Source organism: Alexandromys fortis, unplaced genomic scaffold, assembly GCF_014885135.2.
Source record: "Alexandromys fortis isolate MF-2015 unplaced genomic scaffold, M_Fortis_MF-2015_v1.1 scaffold_20, whole genome shotgun sequence".
Classification (NCBI taxonomy): domain Eukaryota; kingdom Metazoa; phylum Chordata; class Mammalia; order Rodentia; family Cricetidae; genus Alexandromys; species Alexandromys fortis.
In genome coordinates, this window is record NW_026067903.1 from 403,051 (window position 1) to 424,533 (window position 21,483).

At 40.5% G+C, this 21,483-nt stretch overlaps 1 protein-coding gene across 1 annotated transcript in view; it reads right to left on the reverse strand.

Moving 5' to 3' along the window:
- The window catches only part of Mrps9 (mitochondrial ribosomal protein S9), a 31,969-nt gene extending 21,317 nt beyond the window's left edge, over positions 1–10,652 (reverse strand). Inside the window, exons 1-2 of the mRNA XM_050134770.1 lie at positions 10,473–10,652; positions 59–121 (exon numbers count right to left, since the gene is read on the reverse strand). Coding sequence (XP_049990727.1) covers positions 59–121; positions 10,473–10,517 — 108 coding nt within the window. The 5' untranslated portion in view covers positions 10,518–10,652. The remainder of the gene's footprint in view (positions 1–58; positions 122–10,472) is intronic.
- Between the last annotated feature and the right edge of the window lie 10,831 nt (positions 10,653–21,483).

Consider the following 21,483-nt stretch of genomic DNA (forward strand, 5'->3'; position numbering starts at 1 on the left):
TTATTAGGCATCGTCTATAACACATAAAAGACATTATTAAACAAGTATTTAGGATTACCTTCATTATTGGCCTGGCTTGCTTCTCAAACAAACCACTTGGAAAAAGGTAAGCAATAGCTTTCTGAAAATAAACACAAAGGTTAATTAACAACTGTTATAAAAATTACAAGATGCTTACTTTATACCAGACATTGAACTAGAGTTTCATATGTAGTATCTCAGTTCAAGTGGCAAAGTACAATTACCAAGCATACATCACCAAAAGAAAAACAACAAAACCTGTAATTATGAATCTGGCTACTGGCAACTCTCAAGTGTCCGCATCAAACTAGAGGTGCTCCTTCACAAACTCTGGCACTGTGCTCAGAGAATCATTGCAAGCCCAGGCCAGGGCAGAAGACTGCAACAAGCAGCTCGTGTTTCACTCACTGTGACACACTGGAGAGAAACGGTTTACAGGACAGATTTACCTTGGTTAATCATTTCAGCAAACTGTGCTGAATCCATTGCTTTGGTTTTGAGCCAATGCAGAATATTTGTTGGGTAAGTATGGCACAGACTTCTCCCTCATGGTGGCCAGGAAAGAAATCCAGGGCTGGGGACAAGCTTGCACTCCTCCGGCATGCCCCATAGGACCCACTTCTTTTAGAGGTCCCAGTCTCTGGGAGTCCCACCGTCTCCTCAAACAGCACTCAGATGGGAGAGAGCTCTCAGCACACGGATCTGGGGCAGTTCTCACTCAGACCAGAGCATCCACCATGGCTCTCTTGGTGTTTTTAGGTGATCTTTGAGTTTACCCTACAGTCCTGATAATTGAGCATGGCCCTCACGCACAAGGAACACGTACTCTACACGATCTACCCTGCTGAGTTTTTTTTGAAAAGTACACTTTCCAAACAAGGCCTCCCATGTGTTTCTCACAAGGAACGTGACTGACCTTGCTTAGCCAAGCGCCACTAGGTGCTCTCTCCTCACACAGGTCTCTGAGCACTCCTGCCTCATTCCCATTTACACCAGTGCTTGGACAAACACCCCTCACCCCAGGACAATCTGAACATCAAAAAGAGAGGCGATGCCGCACACTTTTTTTTTTTTTTTTTTTGGTTTTTCGAGACAGGGTTTTTCTATGGTTTTAAAGATTTATTTATTTATTATGTATACAACATTCTGCCTCAATGTATGCCCGCACACCAGAGGAGGGCGCCAGATCTCAGTACAGATGGTTGTGAGCCATTATGTGGTTGCTGGGAATTGAACTCAGGACCTCTGGAAGAGCAGTCAGTGCCCTTAACCTCTGAGCCATCTCTCCAGCCCCAATGCCACACACTTAATAAGTGGGTTACATATATGAATTCTAGAAACCATGTACATATACACACTGGAGTGAGGGGCAGGAAAAAAGAAACCTGCTTAATAGAACAGTACCAAGTATAAAAGTAGAAGAGACGGTGCAGAGAGAAAGCCTATCACTTTATAATTTCCCATCGGCCATAGCTCAGGAAAGGATCACAGAGGCCTGGCTGACATGCCATCGGGGACCAGAACTTACACTCAAACATTACCTCCCATGTTAGTCACTTTCCCACAGCTGCGACAAACGCTGTGACAAAGGCAACTTATTTTTTAGCTCACAGTTTCAGAGACATAAGAGTTCGTCACCATCCTTGTGCGGAACCAAGGCAGCAGCACAGAGTTCCTCTCTTAAACCACAAGCAGGAAACAGAGATCAAACTAGCAATGGCGTGAGTCTTTTAACACTTGAAGCCCAGTTCCAGTGACATAGTTCCTCTAACAAGGCCAAACCTAAGCCTCCCAAATAGTAGTCAAATGCCAGAGTCTGTGAGGAACATCTCATTCAAACCACCACGCCTCCAGATTGCTTGCTAGGGACAAGGGGAAAGGGTGCTTTCACAGGAGCGGGGCTGCTAAAAGCAAAGGACAGTCATCCCAACAGTGGGGAAACTAGGTACCCCATGGTGAAGTTAGCTGTAAGGGCGTCAGCTGAGGGCTGTCTTCACCCACGCTAAATCTGATCATGAGGAAGCGAGCACAGCTCCAGAGTGCACAACAACAGAGCAGCTGAGCTGGTCTACAACCTGATATACTAAACAACTAGGGCGACCTGGAAAACTCACATATAGACCATTTACACAGATGACATTATAGAACTGTTGTGTTAGGAGTGGCAACTGTACTGGGGAGATAAGGTGTTGTACCGATATGTTTAGGAGTTAAGGTTGTAAAACCTTATTTTCAATGGGCCAGTCAAAATTATTCTGCACAGAGGTAAGGGAAATGTGGAAAACACTGTCAGATTTATCGATGTGACGAGCATGTATTCAATAAGCATTCAAATTTCATAGAAATTTGAAACATTTCTAAGTTAAAAGGTAGGGGAAAATGTCCAAAACTTATACATAATACAGACTATCCCATACCCAACCTATGTGAAGAAGGCTATCTCTAGCCTCTAGCCTCTCTGAGGCCTTGTCCACAAAGCAGCTCCAAGGTGGTCAGCATCAGGGCAAGGCCCAGGCTAGAGGAGCACAGGCAGAGAAGACTATGTATGCCTGTGAGTTCCCAAGCCGTTTATCCCCCAGAGAGCAGCAGGCTATTGCTGGCATCGCTTTCAAGCACGAGACAAACTCCTGTGACCACTGAATAATCCTAAAGGGGAAACACGAACATAAGAATCCACACTTTTATTTCTCAAGCATGGTAAACCTTGGAAAAATCATGAGACAGTTAACTGGTAGAGGGTGGTTGGAAAGGGAAAAGAAGATCACTGCTAAGATTGCTAGGAGGCAGAAACAACCTCCTCAAATACAAAAACACGTGAACAAAGAACCTGCTGGAAAATACTGAAATTCAATAAAAAGGTGGATCTAACTTAAAGAGAGAAGCCCCATGTTATAATCAGTTAAAACATAAAAAGGCGAGGGGATGGACAAAATGAAAGAACGAGAGAGAACAGTAAATAAAATAAGTCAGCTGTTTGTACATCAAGTAATAATACATCCCAAACAGATAAGACAGGTTCTCAGCACGTTGCCTGCATCTGTTTAGTATGCACAGGACAGTACTGACACGACCTAACCTATTACTTCCATTCATCTCCTATGGGCATTCTATGCAGATTTCTTCCCCACAAATTCTGAAGCAAACAAAGGACTCAATGGCTTTACCGAAAAAATAATTTTGTTGCTTTCTGGGTTCACTTAACTCTGTTAGCACACAGTTGTTAAAATGTAAGTGAATGCATTTTCAAAATAAATCATGAATAAATAAGAACAAGATTTTTCATTAGTGTTGTGAAGAGTGTAGAGTGTGCTGGGGCAGAACACTAGGCACCATAAACAGGAAAAGCCTGACTTCATCCCGGTGCAGAGAAGGGAGCAGGGAACGAGCAGGTGCAGACAGAAGGCACAGAGCCTGTGTGCTTCCCCATCACTCTAGTAATCTGATTGCTGGGTTTGGGATTACGTAAAATACGTTAAAAAGGCAGCGCTAAATGGGCACTCAATAAATGTTATATAAACACAAAATTTTCAATTTACAGACACCATATTATTCCTCCATATTATTTTAAAAATAAATCATGTATTTACTAACTCTATTTTACAGATGAATCCTCAGTTAAGTAACAATAAACAGTCTAAAAACACCTTGGGTCAGAATTTAAACCTGAGGATGAATTCTGGAATTTGCTCTTCAGTTCTCTCAGGTTACAGATTACTTCTTTACTGGCTTTAAAGGCACATAGCAATTGAGCAGTAAAATTCACCAGAAAATTCCCAAAGAAATAAAGTTTTATTTAACAAATATTTACCCTATACTGATTCTAGGCACCTGCTAATTTAAAAAGACAAGTGTGAGAGAGCCCCGACTTCATTCTGTCAGGAGACACATATCTATAGTGTCAGATACAGGAGCTGGTGTATAAAAGAGGTCAAAACCAGGCAGCAGTGGCACACACCTTTAATCCCAGCACTCGGGAGGCAGGGTCTCCAGCGAGATCCAGGGCAGCCAGGGTGGTTACACAGAGAAACCCTGTCACAAAACAAAAACCACTACTGACCTCTGGTTCCCCAGTGCTGGTGGGAGTTAGCAGTCAGGGCAGAGTAAATGGCCCACTCCCCAAACATCTGTTTTTCTGGTTTTTTTTTTTGTTTTTTTGTTTTTTTTTTTTTTTTTTTTTTTTTGTTTGGTTTGGTTCTTTTGAGATAGAGTTTCTCTGTAGCTTTTGGAGCCTGTCCTGGAAGTCACTTTGTAGAGCAGGCTGGTCTTGAACTCACAGAGATCCAACTCTACCTTGCCTCTTGAGTGCTGGGATTAAAGGCATGTGCCACCACCATCAAGTATGTTTAAAATGAGGTGTTTTATTTCCAAATTATGATTTGAGTCTACTTGGACCAAGTTTGTTAAGTACAACAGAATTAACCAAAATTTCATAATTCTCTTCCTAAGCAATCTACACTGCAGATAATTAAACTAAGAAATAAATAACAAACCTTCCACAAAAAGAACCTTGGGGGTGTCAGCTGGGAACTCTGCTAATGATTCTTCAAGAAGCTTCAAATGATGCGCTAGCCAAATGCCTGTTTCTGACTTAGCAAGTGTGTGTGTGTGTGTGTGTGTGTGTGTGTGTGTGTGTGTGTATTTTCTCTTGCAAGTGTGTTTTAAGAGATTGTTTCTCATGTAAGAACCAGACTCTGGTCATAGTCTGTATTAAATATACCATATTCAACCAACTCCGATACATAAGTACATAGACCTGAAACAACAAAAAACTTCTGTTCTAGTCCATGATTAAGGCTGTCAATTTTAAATTCACCCAAAGTAAATGTTAGCTTGAGGAACAGAAAAAAAGAAAGGACTTTCTTGTGGGAACTAGTTTAATAGTTCTTACACGAAGTCCCAAAATTCATATGAACTTAACCTGGCAAACAAAGTTCTTCGATGTTTTGAACTAATATCACATGTTAAGAAATTGCTACACATAAAGTTTACATTCAATGACTGCTGCCTTCCCTTCCCAACACACACACACACACGCACACGCACACACAAGAAAAAGGTAGAACATACATTCTGTTTAAGCACACCCTTTAAATACTTACTACACACACTACAGTATGACACGGACGCCTAATCTGACTCCCAAACAAAAGGGCTAACAAAAGAGACAAAGAATGTAAAAGTGCAAAAATTTAAGTCATGTGATACAGTTAACATCATCAGTAAATATCGGTATCTCTTTTTAAAAATGTAATTCTTGTTTTAACTATAATATTGGCAACTGAACAGCTTTCTAAAATGAAGGCAGTCTGTCTGACTGTATCCTTGGGCTTCAGTCTAAAGTATAAATGGACTGCAGGCTCAGCCCAGGAGAAGCACCAGGTCAGCAATGCAATCTCTATTAATTAGGTATCCCAGCTGGGCAGGGGGTTTGCAGCTGTTAACTTGATCAATGACTTACCTAAATGTCATCTCTACTGATTCGCTTATAAATTACCAGCAAGTGAGACTAATGTACAGGTGCTAATTTATTTAAACTGTTCTCCACAGTTCTACATAGCTTTACAAACTGCATCTGGCACCTAATGTTAGCTGTCAGTTGTACTTAGACATGCCTGTCCTAACGACTCTGTTCATTAGAAGTGAGCACAAATTATGAAATATTGTGAAAAATGATACATCAAATGGAATGGGCACAGCAAATCAATTAGAGAAACTTCATACAGCACATTCACACTGAGGAGAATAAAACATTCTGGTTTTAGAATGAGGTCTATAATACCAATTAAAAAGTAATTGGTAGACTTCAGCAGCGTTATACATCAGTTTGCTGGCTTTCTTCCTGAAACTCTACAGTAATGTAGAACCTAACTTTTAATTCCCAAATAAAGGCATTAGTAAATATGAGCACACATCTGTATTCACCATAGTTAATATTAAGTCAATAAATGTCCCCAACCCAAAATTCATCACTACTGTGTGTTTAGTCAGAGGGAAATACAGTATCAGGGCATATCTGTAAAGCAATAGTTTTCATTGCAGAAGAAATATTACGAGACTCACTGAGACCTTGCAGACAGGCAGTAGTCAGTGTTACTCATGTTGGCTATGCGTCCAGAAGACCTGCAGGTCCTTGCTCCCACCATTCACCCGGCTCAAGAAGGAAACTGAGCCTGCACTATCACATGCCATCCCACACTCGGGTGTTACAGTTAGCTTCCTACCGCTTTCACAGCCCTCAGAGAGGCCTTCCCGCCATACAACCCACTCACTCGGCTCACTGTTCCACCTGACAGATTACTGCTGACAGTCATGAACTGCTGTAGACAGAAATAATTTTGCACACCCATCAACACGTGGCGGTAGCATGTGGTCTACATGGTGAGTTCTAGGACAGCCAGGACAATACCACACACACACACACACACACACACATACACACACACACCACTGTCTGCCAGCTTCTGAGCAGGAGCTCCTAATGACCTGGAACTCCTAACCCCTTTGATTCCCCTTCCAAAGACTGGGACTGCAGGCTTGTACCAGCACACTTCCATGTAGCAAGTGATTTCTGAGAAATTCCTTACTGTAGCCTTAAATATAGCACATCTTCCAAAGGATAGATATAATCTAAAGTTAAAATCAACAGTGTCAAGAACTATTTGTATTTAAACTATTTGTATCTTTGTTAACACATTTAGTACTCTCTAAATTGTCTTATAAGAAACAACTAGTGAGTAATATTAGCTGAATATAATTTTCACACATATATTTTATATGTGACATTCAGTGAAGTCAGATTTCTATTCAAACTCAATTCTATAAGGCAACTTTGTAAACTCAAAATCAATTGCTTTCTGTTGTAATTCACATTCCTGACAAATTCAGTTATGCCAAAAGCTTAGCCAACAGGGAGCAGCTAAGGTGGACACACAGACACTGGATGCGAAAAGGGACGACAAGAATCAGAAACAGAGCAAAGCCTGGCCCTGGCAGTTCACAACGGGGACAACCATGCAGTCAGCCACAGCCAGCAGTCAGCAGCCAGAATAGACTCACCATGCTCTACGAAACGAGACAGCAACTGATTTCAGAAACTGTTAGCCCCAAACACTAATCTTGGAAACTGTAAAGCGCAGTCTTGAGAAAAAGGCCGCTGCCTTGGGATCCTCTACCACTGAAGACACCTCAGGGCTGTTTGGGAAGACATCTCTCCAGCCCTAACTGTAACACTTTGATAATCAGAGTTGGTAGTCACTGTCTGCTTTTGCTTTTACATCTCCTAAAATGCCAAAGGGAATCCACTAAAATTAATAAAAGGCCAAGAGCTAATTGTAATAAAATGTGAGAATCAGTGAAGCTGATCAGTCACATGCTGCATAGCCTAGTGCAGCAGAATTATGTCACTGGTATCAGGGAAATGGCTAACACTCACTTCCATGTGGGCTTTTGGATATGGAGCTAGGGAAATCACATCAGACCGGAGATCAGGCAATTTCCCCTTTAAATCAATCAATGGTAAATCACTGTACTCAACAGTATCTCAGGTGAGTCTGCCAAACACTAGCCTGGGGAAGGCACAGCGAGCCGAAGGCACATGAGCATTATGCAATGGTTCCAGCTGCAGTATACTGTGTTCCTCACTACTGATAGTGATGCGAGCAGTAACACTGCCTGTGCGCATGCTCCTTACACTCTGATGAAAGAACCCATGTGACTTGACCTGTTAAACATCACAGCTCTAGAGACACTGCCAGGAACCCCCTCAGCCCAGCTTCTAAACTTCCTATATTGCTTCAACTCTCACGAGGTTGTCAAAGACAACACCAATAGAACATCCACATTCTGCATGCTGTGCAGTTATATTCCTCCCAGATTCCACATTCATTTAAAGACTCTATCAAAAAACAAAACCAAGAAACAACAGGGTGAATTTCATAGTAATTCATGATTTTATTACTTAATTGACTAAAGCTAAAGATTACTAAAACAACAGACCAAATGGTCTTCAAATGTATATCTGTAATTGACACACCTCAACAAAAACATTTTATGACACTTTATTCCATAAAAAGTCATTTTAAGTCTTAAATATATCTGACTAAATACATAACATAATATTTGGGGTTCTTGCTATTTTAGCATTGGCAAAGTAATATGGAAAATCAATTTCTAGGAAAATATATAAAATAACCAATAGTACTCAAGTCATTTAATTTACCTATTTGAAAATTAAAGTGAGCCTGAATTTTTAACTGGGTAACTAAATGAAGTTATAGGCCGTGTCAACAGTATATAAATTTAACACTCACATGTGGGAACCCATGTGTGACTCAGTTTCCATTTGAAGTCATTGCTGACTTAAAGAAGTCATTTGAGTTCAATATTGCCTGCTATACTTGTTCCAAATATCCTTGAAGACTGTGAGAAAGTTATGACTAAGCCCATAAAAGAAGAGCATTTTTTGCCAAGATTTAAAAACAAAAAACACATTATCTATTAAGATTTGGACTGTGTATGCCAGCTGGAGGCACTTCTCCTTATTGACTGGTAGCTGCTTGCTACTAGCTAAATTCTTGTATTGAGATAATGCGTTGGCTTGAACTTCCTCCCAAGGACGGTGCAGGGAGGGCTGCCTGCTGACTGTACTGCCCGTTGTTCTGCCTTTTGTCTGTAATTAGTATATATGCTGGCTGAGACATAAACTCGGGACTGTTGGGTACGAGCCTTCAGTCCTCCCAGTCTATCCTATGTTTCTGTCTTCATTTCTCTTAATCTAACATTTCCCCAGCAGTGCCCTCTCCCAGGGTACCCCCAGCTGATTTCTGCAGGAGTGGGCTCCGGCATGCACAAAAATAGTTTTAATTTCTCAAACTAATATTCAAAGTAAGCATTTAAGCAATGAATGAGCAACTCCAAAAATGACAATTCATTTTAATATAGTGTGAAAGTGTCACCCTGATAGATAAATTTTATTTGGTTAAATAAAAATAAAATAAGTTGAATAGAAACAATTTTAAAGTCCAAAGGGACACTGGCTTTAGGCCACAAGAGCTGACACAGCACATCTCTTTGCTATTTCTCCAGCCCTCTCTGCAGACCACAGCGATACATTTAGATGCCTGTTAACTCACACAACAGATCTGAAATACTTTTCTAGTGGTTTCTCACTGTCATGCTTTTATACAAAGCTTATTCTTTAGATAGAACGATGAAACTGTTGAGTGAATTTCTTCCTTTCAAAAGGCTACTATGTTCCATGAACATCAGAAGGGAATTAACATGGACATGTTGGCCCGCCTATAATCTACTACTGGGGAGGCTGAAGCATGTGCATCAGAAGTGTGAAGCCTCCTTGGGCTACATAGTCTTGTCTCATGTCTACATACACCTTGTTTCAAAAAACAGGCCCCAAACCCAAAGAGCTATGAACTGGTTCCAGACTCGAAAACCCTCAGCAAAATGCTCAAAAAACAAATCCATAAATACATAAAATTACACAAACTGATGGAGTGGAATTATCTCATGAACACAGAGGTTATTTTAATATCTGAATATTAATTAGCATGATGTACTAGGTGAATTAATAGAATAAAAGACAACATATGGTCACAGAAAAAGTGGTAAGCAATATTCATGCTAACAACAAAAAGATTCAACAGCAAGGTATGAGAGGTAAGTTGCCAAATGTGATGACGACCACAGAACACTCACGGCTAGCTACACACATCTGTAAAACAACAAACACTTTCTCCTAAGTCCCGGCAACGTAGTGGGAGTGTCTGTACTCACAGCCCAAGTTCAAATAGAAAAAGTAGATATGGAAAAGAAACTAAAAGGCATTCAGATAGAAAGTAAATGAATGAAGCTGTATGTATTTCCTGAAGATGGTACAACAAAAATTGCTAAGAAGTCAACCTGAAGACTCACTCAGTAAACGATCCCAGCAGTACTGTAACTTAAGATCACTTCACAAAACAGACATACTTCATAGAAAAAAAAATCAACTTACATACTTGAAGAATACAGAAAGAAAAGAAAATAATTCTATTCATGGTTTTTTGAAAAAAAGAAATTAAGGCAAAGAAATAAGCTTACCAAGCACTAAGCATAGACTGTAAAAACTACAAGAGATGCTAAAAATATAAGCAAGTCAGCCAGGGAGATGGGCACAGGGAAGAGAGATAGTGAAATAAGGAAAACAAATGGGAAATAAGCCAAAGTAAATTGATCAAAGCTGAAGTTATTTTAAAAATTACTCAAATAATGTAACTTGACACCTCAGAAAAAAAAGAAAAAGAAAAGTTATGCTTCGAACTTGCTACAACAGAGGCATCTTCCCTTGTTCTGATGTAAATTTTACAGAGCCAAAGGGTTTATTTATGCAAAGGGAAGCACCACCCACAGCCACAGCTCCACAGAATCACTTTCCCACCGGAGTTAACTATACTCACATCAACATCCTCTTCGGTAAAGGTTTCCGGGTCTTCTCCCATCATGTTGGCTAGGTGTCTCTTCCCTATGTTGAAGTCTTCAATCTGCTTTTTAATAAAATCCTCTGTATATGATTCCTGTCTTGAGGCTTGGACATTCTTCTTTGATGTTACAACTGTGGTATGGATTAGCTTCAATACCTAAGGAACAGAAATGGAAAGAAAAGAAAGTTTTTGAAATTAAACAGAGATTTAACAGGTCACTGTCTCTAAATAAAACATCCTCAGTCAACAGGCATTCAGGGAAAAAAAAAATAAAAAGGCCTTCCAACCAAGGTGCTAGAACTAATAATCTCTGCTCAGAAACTTACAAGTCCATTAAGTCAGGAGAATCTCAACTCATCAGAGCTGAAATACCCACAAGCAGTATGCTGTGCCTCTTGACTGTAAATACCACTGTTGGTACTGTTAGGTCCACGACAGTAATCTGTCACACTGAATGTATAAACAAGGAGAACATGACCACATAAAACAAAGAAACAAACATGCCAGGCGTGGTGGCACACGACTTTAATCCCAGCACTCAGGAGGCAGAAGCAGGTGGAGATGGGTAAGTTTGAGGTGATCCTGGTCTACAGAGTGAGTTCCAGGACAGGGTGGTTATACAGAGAAATTCTGTTTCACAAAACAAACATACAAAACCAGACAGTATGCCTTTAATTGGCACTCAATAGGCAGAGACGTTTGCAGGTTGTGGTGGTGATGGTGGTAGTATCTGTGAGACCAGCCTGGTTTACTACAATCAGGCTTCCAAACAGCTAGGAATACATAAACAGAACTCTCAACAAACAAACAAACAGGCAACTGCATGAATCAAACAGACAAGAGGACTGAGGACGGTACCATGGCCTTGTGGGCACTCCCCTTGTTTGAAGGAGAAACACAAAAGTGTAGGTTTGGCTGAGGGCTTTATTCTCCTCCCTATATATCTATATATATATATATACCTTATATTATATATTAACTTATATATATTATATAAATTTATATAATGAAGAAAATAACCCTATAAGAAAAGTATTTCATTCAACATTAAGATTTCTCGTCAACTTGGCTCAACATGCTAACTGTAAATACAGGCTTTCCTGTCTTTCTTGAGGCAGCAGCAATCACACTGGCTGTTGTTGGTCCTCCTATGCTACAGCACAACAAACTTCCTTCCAAGGTATCAACACTTCACCTTCAATGAACAGTGTCAAAGACAAAATAAGACAGACCTTTCTAGTCTTCTCTTAAGACCTGAACTGAACCCTTTTATGGCTGCCCAGCAAATTTAAACACCACTAACAACATTCAGATTCCAAAGTCACAATCTTAGCAACACTCTGATTTCCTGCCTCACACACATCAAAAACCTCCTTCACACACAAAAGCCCAGCTCGCCTACATTCTCCCCCTTCCCTTCTAAGAATCTTAAATTCAAAACAATCTACAGTAATTTGCCACTAAGGTTGCAACAAAAAAAAAAAAAAAAGAAAAAATAGAGAAAACATTACAATACCCAATTAACAGTAAAACTTACATTCTGAACTGCCTCTGAATTAATCGGGTGAAAACTATTTTAACCCCAGTCTTTAATGGGTAAGAAACAGCAATTTAAAGTTCCTTAAAACCTTAATTTATTTTGCTAGGAGAGCAGAGCTTCACCTTTTGACAATTATAGTCTCATACTGCAATGCTTTACAAAGTATTATCAACGAGTAAAAATAAGATCACCAGTGGCTTAGGGTCACAGCAGTTCTTGTCTTGTTTGGCTTTTCCTGATTCAGTCATTTGAGGATAGAAGATGAATGTGATACAACTATTTTGAGATGGAGAGATAGCCACCTAACTTACACACTGCTATAACTGCTGTATTTTATTATTAGTTACAGTTGTTAAAGCTCTTATTGTTCCTAATTCATAGGGTAAACTTTATTGTAGATATGTAATGGGAAAAACACCACATATAAAAGGCTGGGAACTGGCTGTAGTTTTGAGCATCCAGTGAACTCAAAAGCATCAGCTGTTGGAAGGGCGGACTACCAGAGTCAGCCTGTTTTAGAGACAGAGCCTATTTTAATAACCGTGCTCACAGTCTAGCTGCCGCTTCTCCAATCTAGGAGTTTCATTATCTAATGTGTTTAATAGTTGGCAGAGTCTTTTAGCTGGTTGTTTTTATGATCCCAGGCCTATTTTCAGCAATGGAGAATCTTGCTTCTTATGTAGGCAATAATAATAATAATAAAAAGGCCAAACCAAAAACAACAAAAAAGCTTTTCTGCTTTAAAAAATCTAGGCAAAAGCATGAATTTGGGCCCAAAGTACAGCAATACAGTAGATCATTATTTCAATGGTCTCAATGCCAAAACAACCCATACACAGTACAAGCAGATGTTCTGACCATGGTGAAGACAGTGCACTCAACTGCAGTTGAGCCCGTGATTCAAACCAACCCAGAAGACAGTCTCTTAGGTTATCCCTACTACACTTCCCAGCAGCCAGCATCACAGGCACCAGATCTGAGCCTTGGGTAAATAGGGTCCATGCTCTGCAGTGAAGGATTCTAGAGCAGGGGCACCATCAAGGAAGAACGTGACAATCCACCTGCAAGAAGACTGTGAGATGCCTGATGGACTCTGGATGCACACAGCAGAGATGTGAGACAGAGGGATGTATCTGTTAAAATTTAATCAAGTTGGGCATGACAACACACACCTTTAATTCCTATTTACAGAAAGCTGCCAAGTCTGAGGCTAGCCTGAGTTATACAGCTAGAACCTGTCTCAAAATAAACAAAACTGGGATTGGAGAGACACTTCAGCAGTTAAGAGCACTTGTTCTTCTAGATTGTTGAGAGCTAAGCCGATCTTAGACTTTCCCTGACACCCTGGTGTATGGAGAAGGAACACAGCTCCTTTTCTAAACCAGGAACATACTTGGCAGAGCCAGTCCATAGCCTGGAACCAGGGCCTGGGGAGCTCATCTCTGAGACCCTGGTGTAAGGAAGAAACATAGTTCCTTCTCTGAAATCAGGAAGATACTTGGCCGAGGCAGTAATAGCCTGGGCCAGAGCTTGGGGGAGTTGTGGTTTCAGATCCTGAGAAATCAACTCTTCTTACCCTGAGGGGCAATTGGTTATCTATCCAAATCCTTGAAATATTCCTCGTTCCCCTGTGCACCACTGTTCAATTAGCTTCCAGCTGACTTCTGTCCCATAGTTTGATGTTTTTTTGCTGACTCTGTCCCATTTCCCCCTACAAAATAGCATGTAAGAAGCTGTTCTTAATAAGCTTTCTTGGCATAAGACATAGCTTATGCAAGGCCTCCTGATCCCTAGCTTTTCTATGCCCTCACTCATCTTCTGCTCTCCTGATCCTCTCTCAGGACCACGTAACTGAAGACAGACCTGCTGGTCCAGGTCACAGAGGACACCCATACCAAGCAGCGCACAAGGCCCTGTAACAGCGCACAAGGCCCTGTGAACCTGACGGCCCCTCTGGCCACTTCGGGCACCCACATATATGGTATATACTCACACAGGCACATCAACAAAAATAAATCTTTTTAGCAACGCCAAAACTGCTTGACAGACAATGTTCAAAAACCCTTGGGAATGGAAAATGGCAGGTATTAATTAATGCTACAGAAATATAACTCTTTCATGTAAAGAAACACCTTATAGCCAAGGCAGAGAGGTTAAAATCATGTCTTATGACTACTGTTCTTGTGTGTGTGTGTGTGTGTGTGTGTGTGTGTGTGTGTGTGTGTGAAATAAACGAGATGGTCTGTCATGATTAAAGGGGAGGTATGATGAACCAAATACTTCCCTTTCAGACAATGATACAGGGCTTTACGTGTAGTTAGAGAAACTACAAGCAAGTATTCACACCGGTGTGAACCGAGTTCTAACCACACTGCCTCTGTAATAATTTGTCAACCACTGCTTCCCATCGACTTGAATGCATGAGAGCTGCTGCATGCTATAGCACACAGTACCCTTCAGAATTAACCTTGTAAACCTCCTGGGATATCAATGCCTATACTTTTCATTTAAATCCTAGGCCCTAGAGAGGGTGTATAAGTGTGTGTGTGTGTGTGTACATACATGCATGTGTGTAATCTGAGGTCTTAGGGAATGAAAATACCCTACTTACGTTGGTTTTGATAGCTGTGGTCTCATTATCCACCTTTACATGTTTTATGTTTCTATCCACTTAGGAAATTAGATGATACCCACTCAGCTGTCACCAAATCCTCTGCACTTCAGTCACAGCAAGGATCTCCCCTGCATACATTAATTCCCCTGTTCTGTTCTGGCCCTTGTTTCTGCCTTCTGTGCAGAGCTTACACCTCCCTTCCTAAGTTCTCAATGTCCGCAGTACCACTTCTACTTCTGCAGTCACTCTCAATGTTTAGCTTTATTGCTGGTCTGTCTTCAAACTCCAGGCCTCAGTATCTTCCCTCAAGCGCTGTCCTTCACCTAAACTTTCTAACAACGTCCTTGATGATGTGAAATGGCTGTGGTAAAATGAGATTTTGTTTGTTTGTTTGTTTTTTGTTGTTGTTTTTTGGCCACCTCTTACTTAGAGAAGAACATCCCAAGCCCCTGGAGGGTAACTGAAACCACAGATAGCTTAAAAGCTCACCTACTATTTCCATATATGCTTAACTTCGAGGGGCACAGTATGTTAGCCGCAGTAATTTACAACAATGTGGACATGTCTAACTAGATGCTGTGACAGAAAAAGTCCTGTGAATGTGGTCTCAGTACTGAGAGTCAAGGCAGACACTTGAGGATTGGAGCTGGCCACAAGGAGGGGAAGCCACAAAAGGGAAGGGCTGCTGTCGTGCATCCACCTGGTTACATGAGCATCTATTTGTGGCTCTTCATCTGGGCTGCTGTTCCTTTGCTGCTTTGGTTCCTACATCTTAGCATCTTCTCAAGTGAGAGAGTTGATTACTGACTTGAAGGTTTCTTTCCTCTCTTGATTTGTTTCTTCACTTGTCAATCATATTCTCTGGAGTTTGTGACATGAGATGACAGCTTTCCTAATTTTAATGTAAGTGAGGCCTAAATATATTTACAAAAGTTTTTACTGTTCATTTAAAAGACTTTTAGAGATGACCCTAATTTGAAACATTTTTTTTCTCAAAGACTTAAAAATACGACATCTTGAAATTCATAATACTTGTTATAACACAAGAAATAGCCCAACGAATACATTTCTTCTTAAAAGTTCTGAACTATTCCAGCAATAAGCTCACAGAAAAACATGCATGCTGAGTGGAGTCTACTACTCACTTGTATAGTTCATGTAGGCGAAGCAGAATGAAACCAACCAAACAAACAGACAGCTTTTTAGACAAGCACGGTTCTCGGAGAGAATTGGTTCTTGGAGAGAATTTCTTTGGACCATAAACAATCCTGATGGAAGCAGCTACTGACTCTATCCCCAACTGCAAAGCCATGATGCCAGAATTTTCTTGTTCAAGGAACAGTATAGACACAACGTGACAAATTTGTTTCTTTTTAAAGATAATCAGTGGGTCAGACAACTATAATTTCAATCAAGCTGGCTGCCAAAGAGGCAGATACATCCTGACAGCTCTGATGTCCCAAGTTTGGCCAAATGCCAGTGTCAACATTACTTTAACGGTATTATAGCAGTATCAGGCTGTTTCTTTTTAGTTTAATTGGATAAAAACGGAACAAAGAAGGCTGTGCTGCTACTTTGACTAGAAAAATACTTTGAGGAATTTTTAAAAAGGTAAAGACAGTTCACATCAGAAAACGTGAATGGAAAGAAACTATACAAGGACTCCAACAGAGGAAATACAGTGACCTCTTTGAATAGGTGTATAATTGAGTCAATTAAAAGCTTCTGGATATAAGCAAAAGAAAGCTCTTTGATGAACTACACAAAAGGTGCCCAGGTTCCTATAAACAACCCTATGAAACTCCCGGGTTCATAAAAACAAAGTGAACCAAAAGACACAAAGTGAAAAGGCTGCCAGTTGAGGAGAGGAAGGGTTAAGTGAAGGATGACAAGGAGCGATAGCAGGGGACCGAGGATGACCAATATCCACTAGTTACGTGTACGAAAACGTGATAATGAAGCATACCGTGTATAAGTAATATATACCAATGAGCATTTTATTTTTGTGAATGTTTAATAGCTCTTTCTAAGCTCTTCTTAAAAATGTGCATGTATGTGTACCCGCTTGTCTGTATGTACACCACATGTACGCAGGTGCACACAGCCAGAAGAGGGCACTAGATCTCCTGGAACTAAAGTTATAGGCAAGTGTGGTCACTCGATGTGTGTGCTGAGAAATGAACCCAGGCCCTCTGCAAAAGCAGCAAGTGTTTTTAATCCCTGAACTATCTCTCCAGCCCCATTAAAAAAATAAATTAAAAAGACTACACAATTATATTAAAAGTAGGCAGGGTGTGAGGAATTCTCTGACAAGGAAAAATACAAATTCCAATGATTCACAACAAGTTCAATAAGATCAGAATGTGTCCATTAAGATTAAATGAGACACCAATTATCTTATCTCTTATGTTCAAGATCTGAAGCAAGTTAATACCTAGGAGGGCTAAGCTGGGTCAGGTGTCCCAGGTCACAGTTCTTCTAAAACATATTCAAAGACAGACAAAAAAAAAAAAAACCCAAATATTGGATTCCTCTTGAGGCGTTTACATGAAGAGGAAATGACTGCTACTTGCATTTAGCAAGACATTTTGCTAAACTGTCAATGAAAAATTCTCCATTCATATTCATTCCACAATCATGTTTATTAAAGCATTCAACATACTCACCAATCAAATAAAACACACAGACCATGTCTGAATAATGATTAAAACAACCCAATAACTATAAAAAGTTATAGGTGCAACTGTCAGGGAAATATGAGTATGGTGAGCACAAGCAACGCTGTGACAAAAGCATGGCTCACTGTAGCAACAGTGGTGGCAGGGAAGCTATGCTTAAAGCGGAGGAACACCCTGACCCTGTTGGAGAGTACTTACTACTCAAGGACAAGTCACAGAACAGAACATCTGGATTTACACTAGCCACCCCTAGGGGGCAGAATGGGTGGGTGGGAGGGAGGGAACAAGATGAGGAGGTATGGATCTATTATCAAGCTTTCTTAAAATAAGTTTGTAAATTGTTACACAAGGAAAACATCAGTTTTAACGCAGAGGTACTGAATAAGTAGGGCAATGAGGGAACGCACTAAAGTTTACCCAGGGCAAGACGACAGCTTAAAGGGAACAAATGCCTCACTAAAGAGGTTATCTTTCCCACTACAACTAATAATATACACTCAAGGACTGGGCAGGGTATCTGACTAGAGTGCATATGGCCCAGGATTTGACCTTTAGCATATATACCACAACACAGACATACAACATATATGAATGTGTAAGTCTGTCTGGAGCTATGTGCTTGTGATGTATAAATACTTGTGTGTATGAATAATACTAATATTCAAATATTATCTAAGGAAGATAAATAATTTACAAAACTGAATACATCTGCCTGATAAAATTTTTAAATGCATCTTTCAAAGTACCTTTGACCACATTATTTTTATAAAGCCCTTCTATAGATCAACACAGTAATGTGCTAAATATAGGATGTTACAGCCTTTGGGAAATCATGAGAGAGAAAATGAAGAGATACTTTACATAGCGACAGGAACAAATTTACTATGATCACAATATACAAGGATTAAACCATCAAATGCCAGGGATCATTCTTCTCTGTAAGATCATCCAAACATCATGTTCGGTTTGGGGAAGATAAAAGGTTTAAGTATTAACAAAATGCTTAGTAGAAAACAAAAAGTAAAAAGATTTTTTACCAAAATTTTGCAGCAATATTTTTCAAAATAGCAATGGTTCTACCAATTTTATTTGAAAAGTTATAGATATATAAAAAGCTAAAATAGAATATCCATTCTATTAAACTATAACCATAGAGGGTTTTAAAACTCATGGGTTATTTTTCAAGAGCACCAGGAAAGGGAACATCAATTGTTCACAATAATGCCAACACTATTTTGTTCACTTGGGACAAGTTTAAAATAAAAACAAACCAAACTCTTCACTACCTAAGAGCAGAGCAGACACAGACACATAACAGAATTTCTAACTCCTCTGGCACCACTGAGACGGAGAAAAAAATTAACCCATCTGCTTCTAGTTCCTTGCTTTTCCCCTTGTCTGAGACAACTACCTAAGCAGGGCACTTTCCCTAGCTTATACACCGCAGCATGGCTGCAGGGCCCAAGAGTAAAGCTGCTGTTCAAGAACTGGCAAGGAACTCGGATCTGCCGTAGGCAGCAACTCCCTGCCGATGATACAAGCGGCCTTCCGACTTCATGCTAACAATATGGTCATGTGCTGGCTAGTTTTTGTCAACTTGTCACAAACTACAGTTAGCTGGAAAAGGGGACCCTCAAAGGAGAAACAGCCTCCATCAGATTGGCCTATGGGGTATTTTTTTGATTAATGATTGATGTAGTAAGGCCCAGTTATGACCACCCCCTCCCAAGAGGGGGCAGGACAGGTAGTTCTAGGTGGTAAAAGAAAAGCTGAGCAAGCCATAAACAGTCAGTAAGCAGTGTTCCTCTATGCTCTTCAGTTCCTTCATGGAGCTCCTGACCAGACCAACTCTCCTTGATGAGGGGCTGTAACGTCTACTCAAACAAACCCTTCCCTCCCCAACTTGCTTTGGGTCATGGATCTTATCACAACACAAAGAAAATACAGCTACTTTCTGTGAACAACCAGGAGGATGATCAGATATGACAGACCACCCATCACAGAGGGAGGCACTACGTGTAGCCATAATGTGCCTGGTTTGCTAACTCCAATCTCTGACTCTGTCCCTAAGCACTACCCAGGTATTTGTTGTTGCCAGAATCCACTATGATTTCTCTGCACCTGTTTATAACTTTGTGCAATTATAGCTTTCTAGAGCATAAAAACTACATAATATTTATAGATAATATATCAATAGCTCATACAAGCACATTCATATATACATATATATTACATTTATATATATATGTGTGTGTATATTTATGTATAATATAACATACATATATTACTAACTGCTGCGGAAGCTTCCACTTTCCTCTCCCCTCCCCTGGGAAGGTGCCCGTACTCACCTCTCTAACCCTCCGCCGGCTCTAGACTGAACCGGGTAAACATGTTTCTGTGGCTCTTCTGTCCTTTCTGCAAACCTCTCACAGCACATTACAGAGTCCAAGTATGTGAAGGTGAATTTTAAAACAAAGTTTGGTCACTCACACAGACTGCTACCCTGAACCAAAACGGGGATGCTCGGAGATTTGTGACCGTGTTGGGGCATAATATAAATGGGCATACCGAAAGAACGGCAGAGGAAGTCAGCTGACAAGGGTCCCACCTGAGAACGAGGAGTCACACCCAAGCAATGCCTGCTTCCTTTTCTTCATTGCATTAGAGTTTCTGAAAAAATTCTACTGTCACCCAAACCTCTGTCTATATCATTTACAGTACACACTTACCAGTGTAAACAAAACGCAAACACACTAGTTATGAAACACATTTTATTACTCTATTACCTCTACTCCTTTCAAGCTGTTTACGACCTCTGAAGAGATTCCATAATTAATGGAACATGACCCAAATATGAAATGAGGGGAGTTAGTTGGATAGTGTTTTATTTGCTCATGAAGTCATTAATTCTTTTTTCTTTTAGAGAACATGGGCCCAAGAGAAATACAGCTATTAAAGTTGAATGCTGAAGTAGATAAGTGTTTTTTAATGCCAACATCAAGAAACATTAATATTTCTGACAGGCACTGTATAAAAAAAGGTTTCTAAATGTCTTTGTGAGTGTATACAAACATGTGGGGGGGGGGTGCAGGGAGAGGTCGTTTGGAAGAGGACAGCCCCCATAGGCTAAAATAGTTGATGCTTGTTCCCTAGTTGGTGGAACTGTTTGAGGAAGGATTAGAAGGTGTGACCTTGTTGGAGGAGGTAAGTCACTTTTAGTGGGTATGCCAAGCCCAGTCTCTCACCAGCCCCCTCCTCCTCCCTCTCCTCTCCCCTTCCTCCCACTGCTTGTGGATTAGGATATAAGCTATTAGCCACTACCTCACTCCCATACCTGTCCAGCTCCACGCTCCCACCACGATGATCATCACTAACGCTCTGAAACTGTAAGCAAGCCCTCATTAAATGCTTTCTTTTATAAGTTGTGTGGTCATGTGTCTTTTCACAGCAAGAGAAAAATAACTAAGAACAGTGTGTGTGTACGGAATCTAAATTAAGGATCTAAAGCAGTTAAGTTTTTCAGTTATTATTTAAGATGCATTTCATGTGGCAAAACATATGCTGTGGCGGTATTCAGGAATTTGGAGGGTCAGCCCTAAGACAACCATTCCTTGAGAGTGCTGAGGATCAATTTTCATGGGTAGCTGTCAACATTTGAGTACCTGGCTCAGGAGATGTGCTCGGTAAACATTGTCAAACTGGAATGAGTCATTCCAAGAGTGGACAAGGAATTAAATATTAGCAAAGGCCAGTACCATCCTCTGACATTAACAAGCAAATCCTGATGCAGATTGAGAAAGGAACACTCCCCTATCTCAGTGACAGAATGAGAACTGCAGCTGTCCTTGGGGACAGCGATGTGAAATGCTGGAACTGAAGATACACGGATCATTTGCAACAATAACCTCACATGTGAAAATCCCCACAGAAATGACAGCACACAGCAACACGTGTACTTTGACAGCATTGGTAGGAAGAAAGCAGTAAGCAGTTAGAACTTGCCTTAGTCAGAATAAAAGACTTAGGTTTTAAAAAGTAAAAGGGGCCGGGCGGTGGTGGCGCACGCCTTTAATCCCAGCACTCGGGAGGCAGAGGCAGGCGGATCTCTGTGAGTTCGAGACCAGCCTGGTCTACAAGAGCTAGTTCCAGGACAGG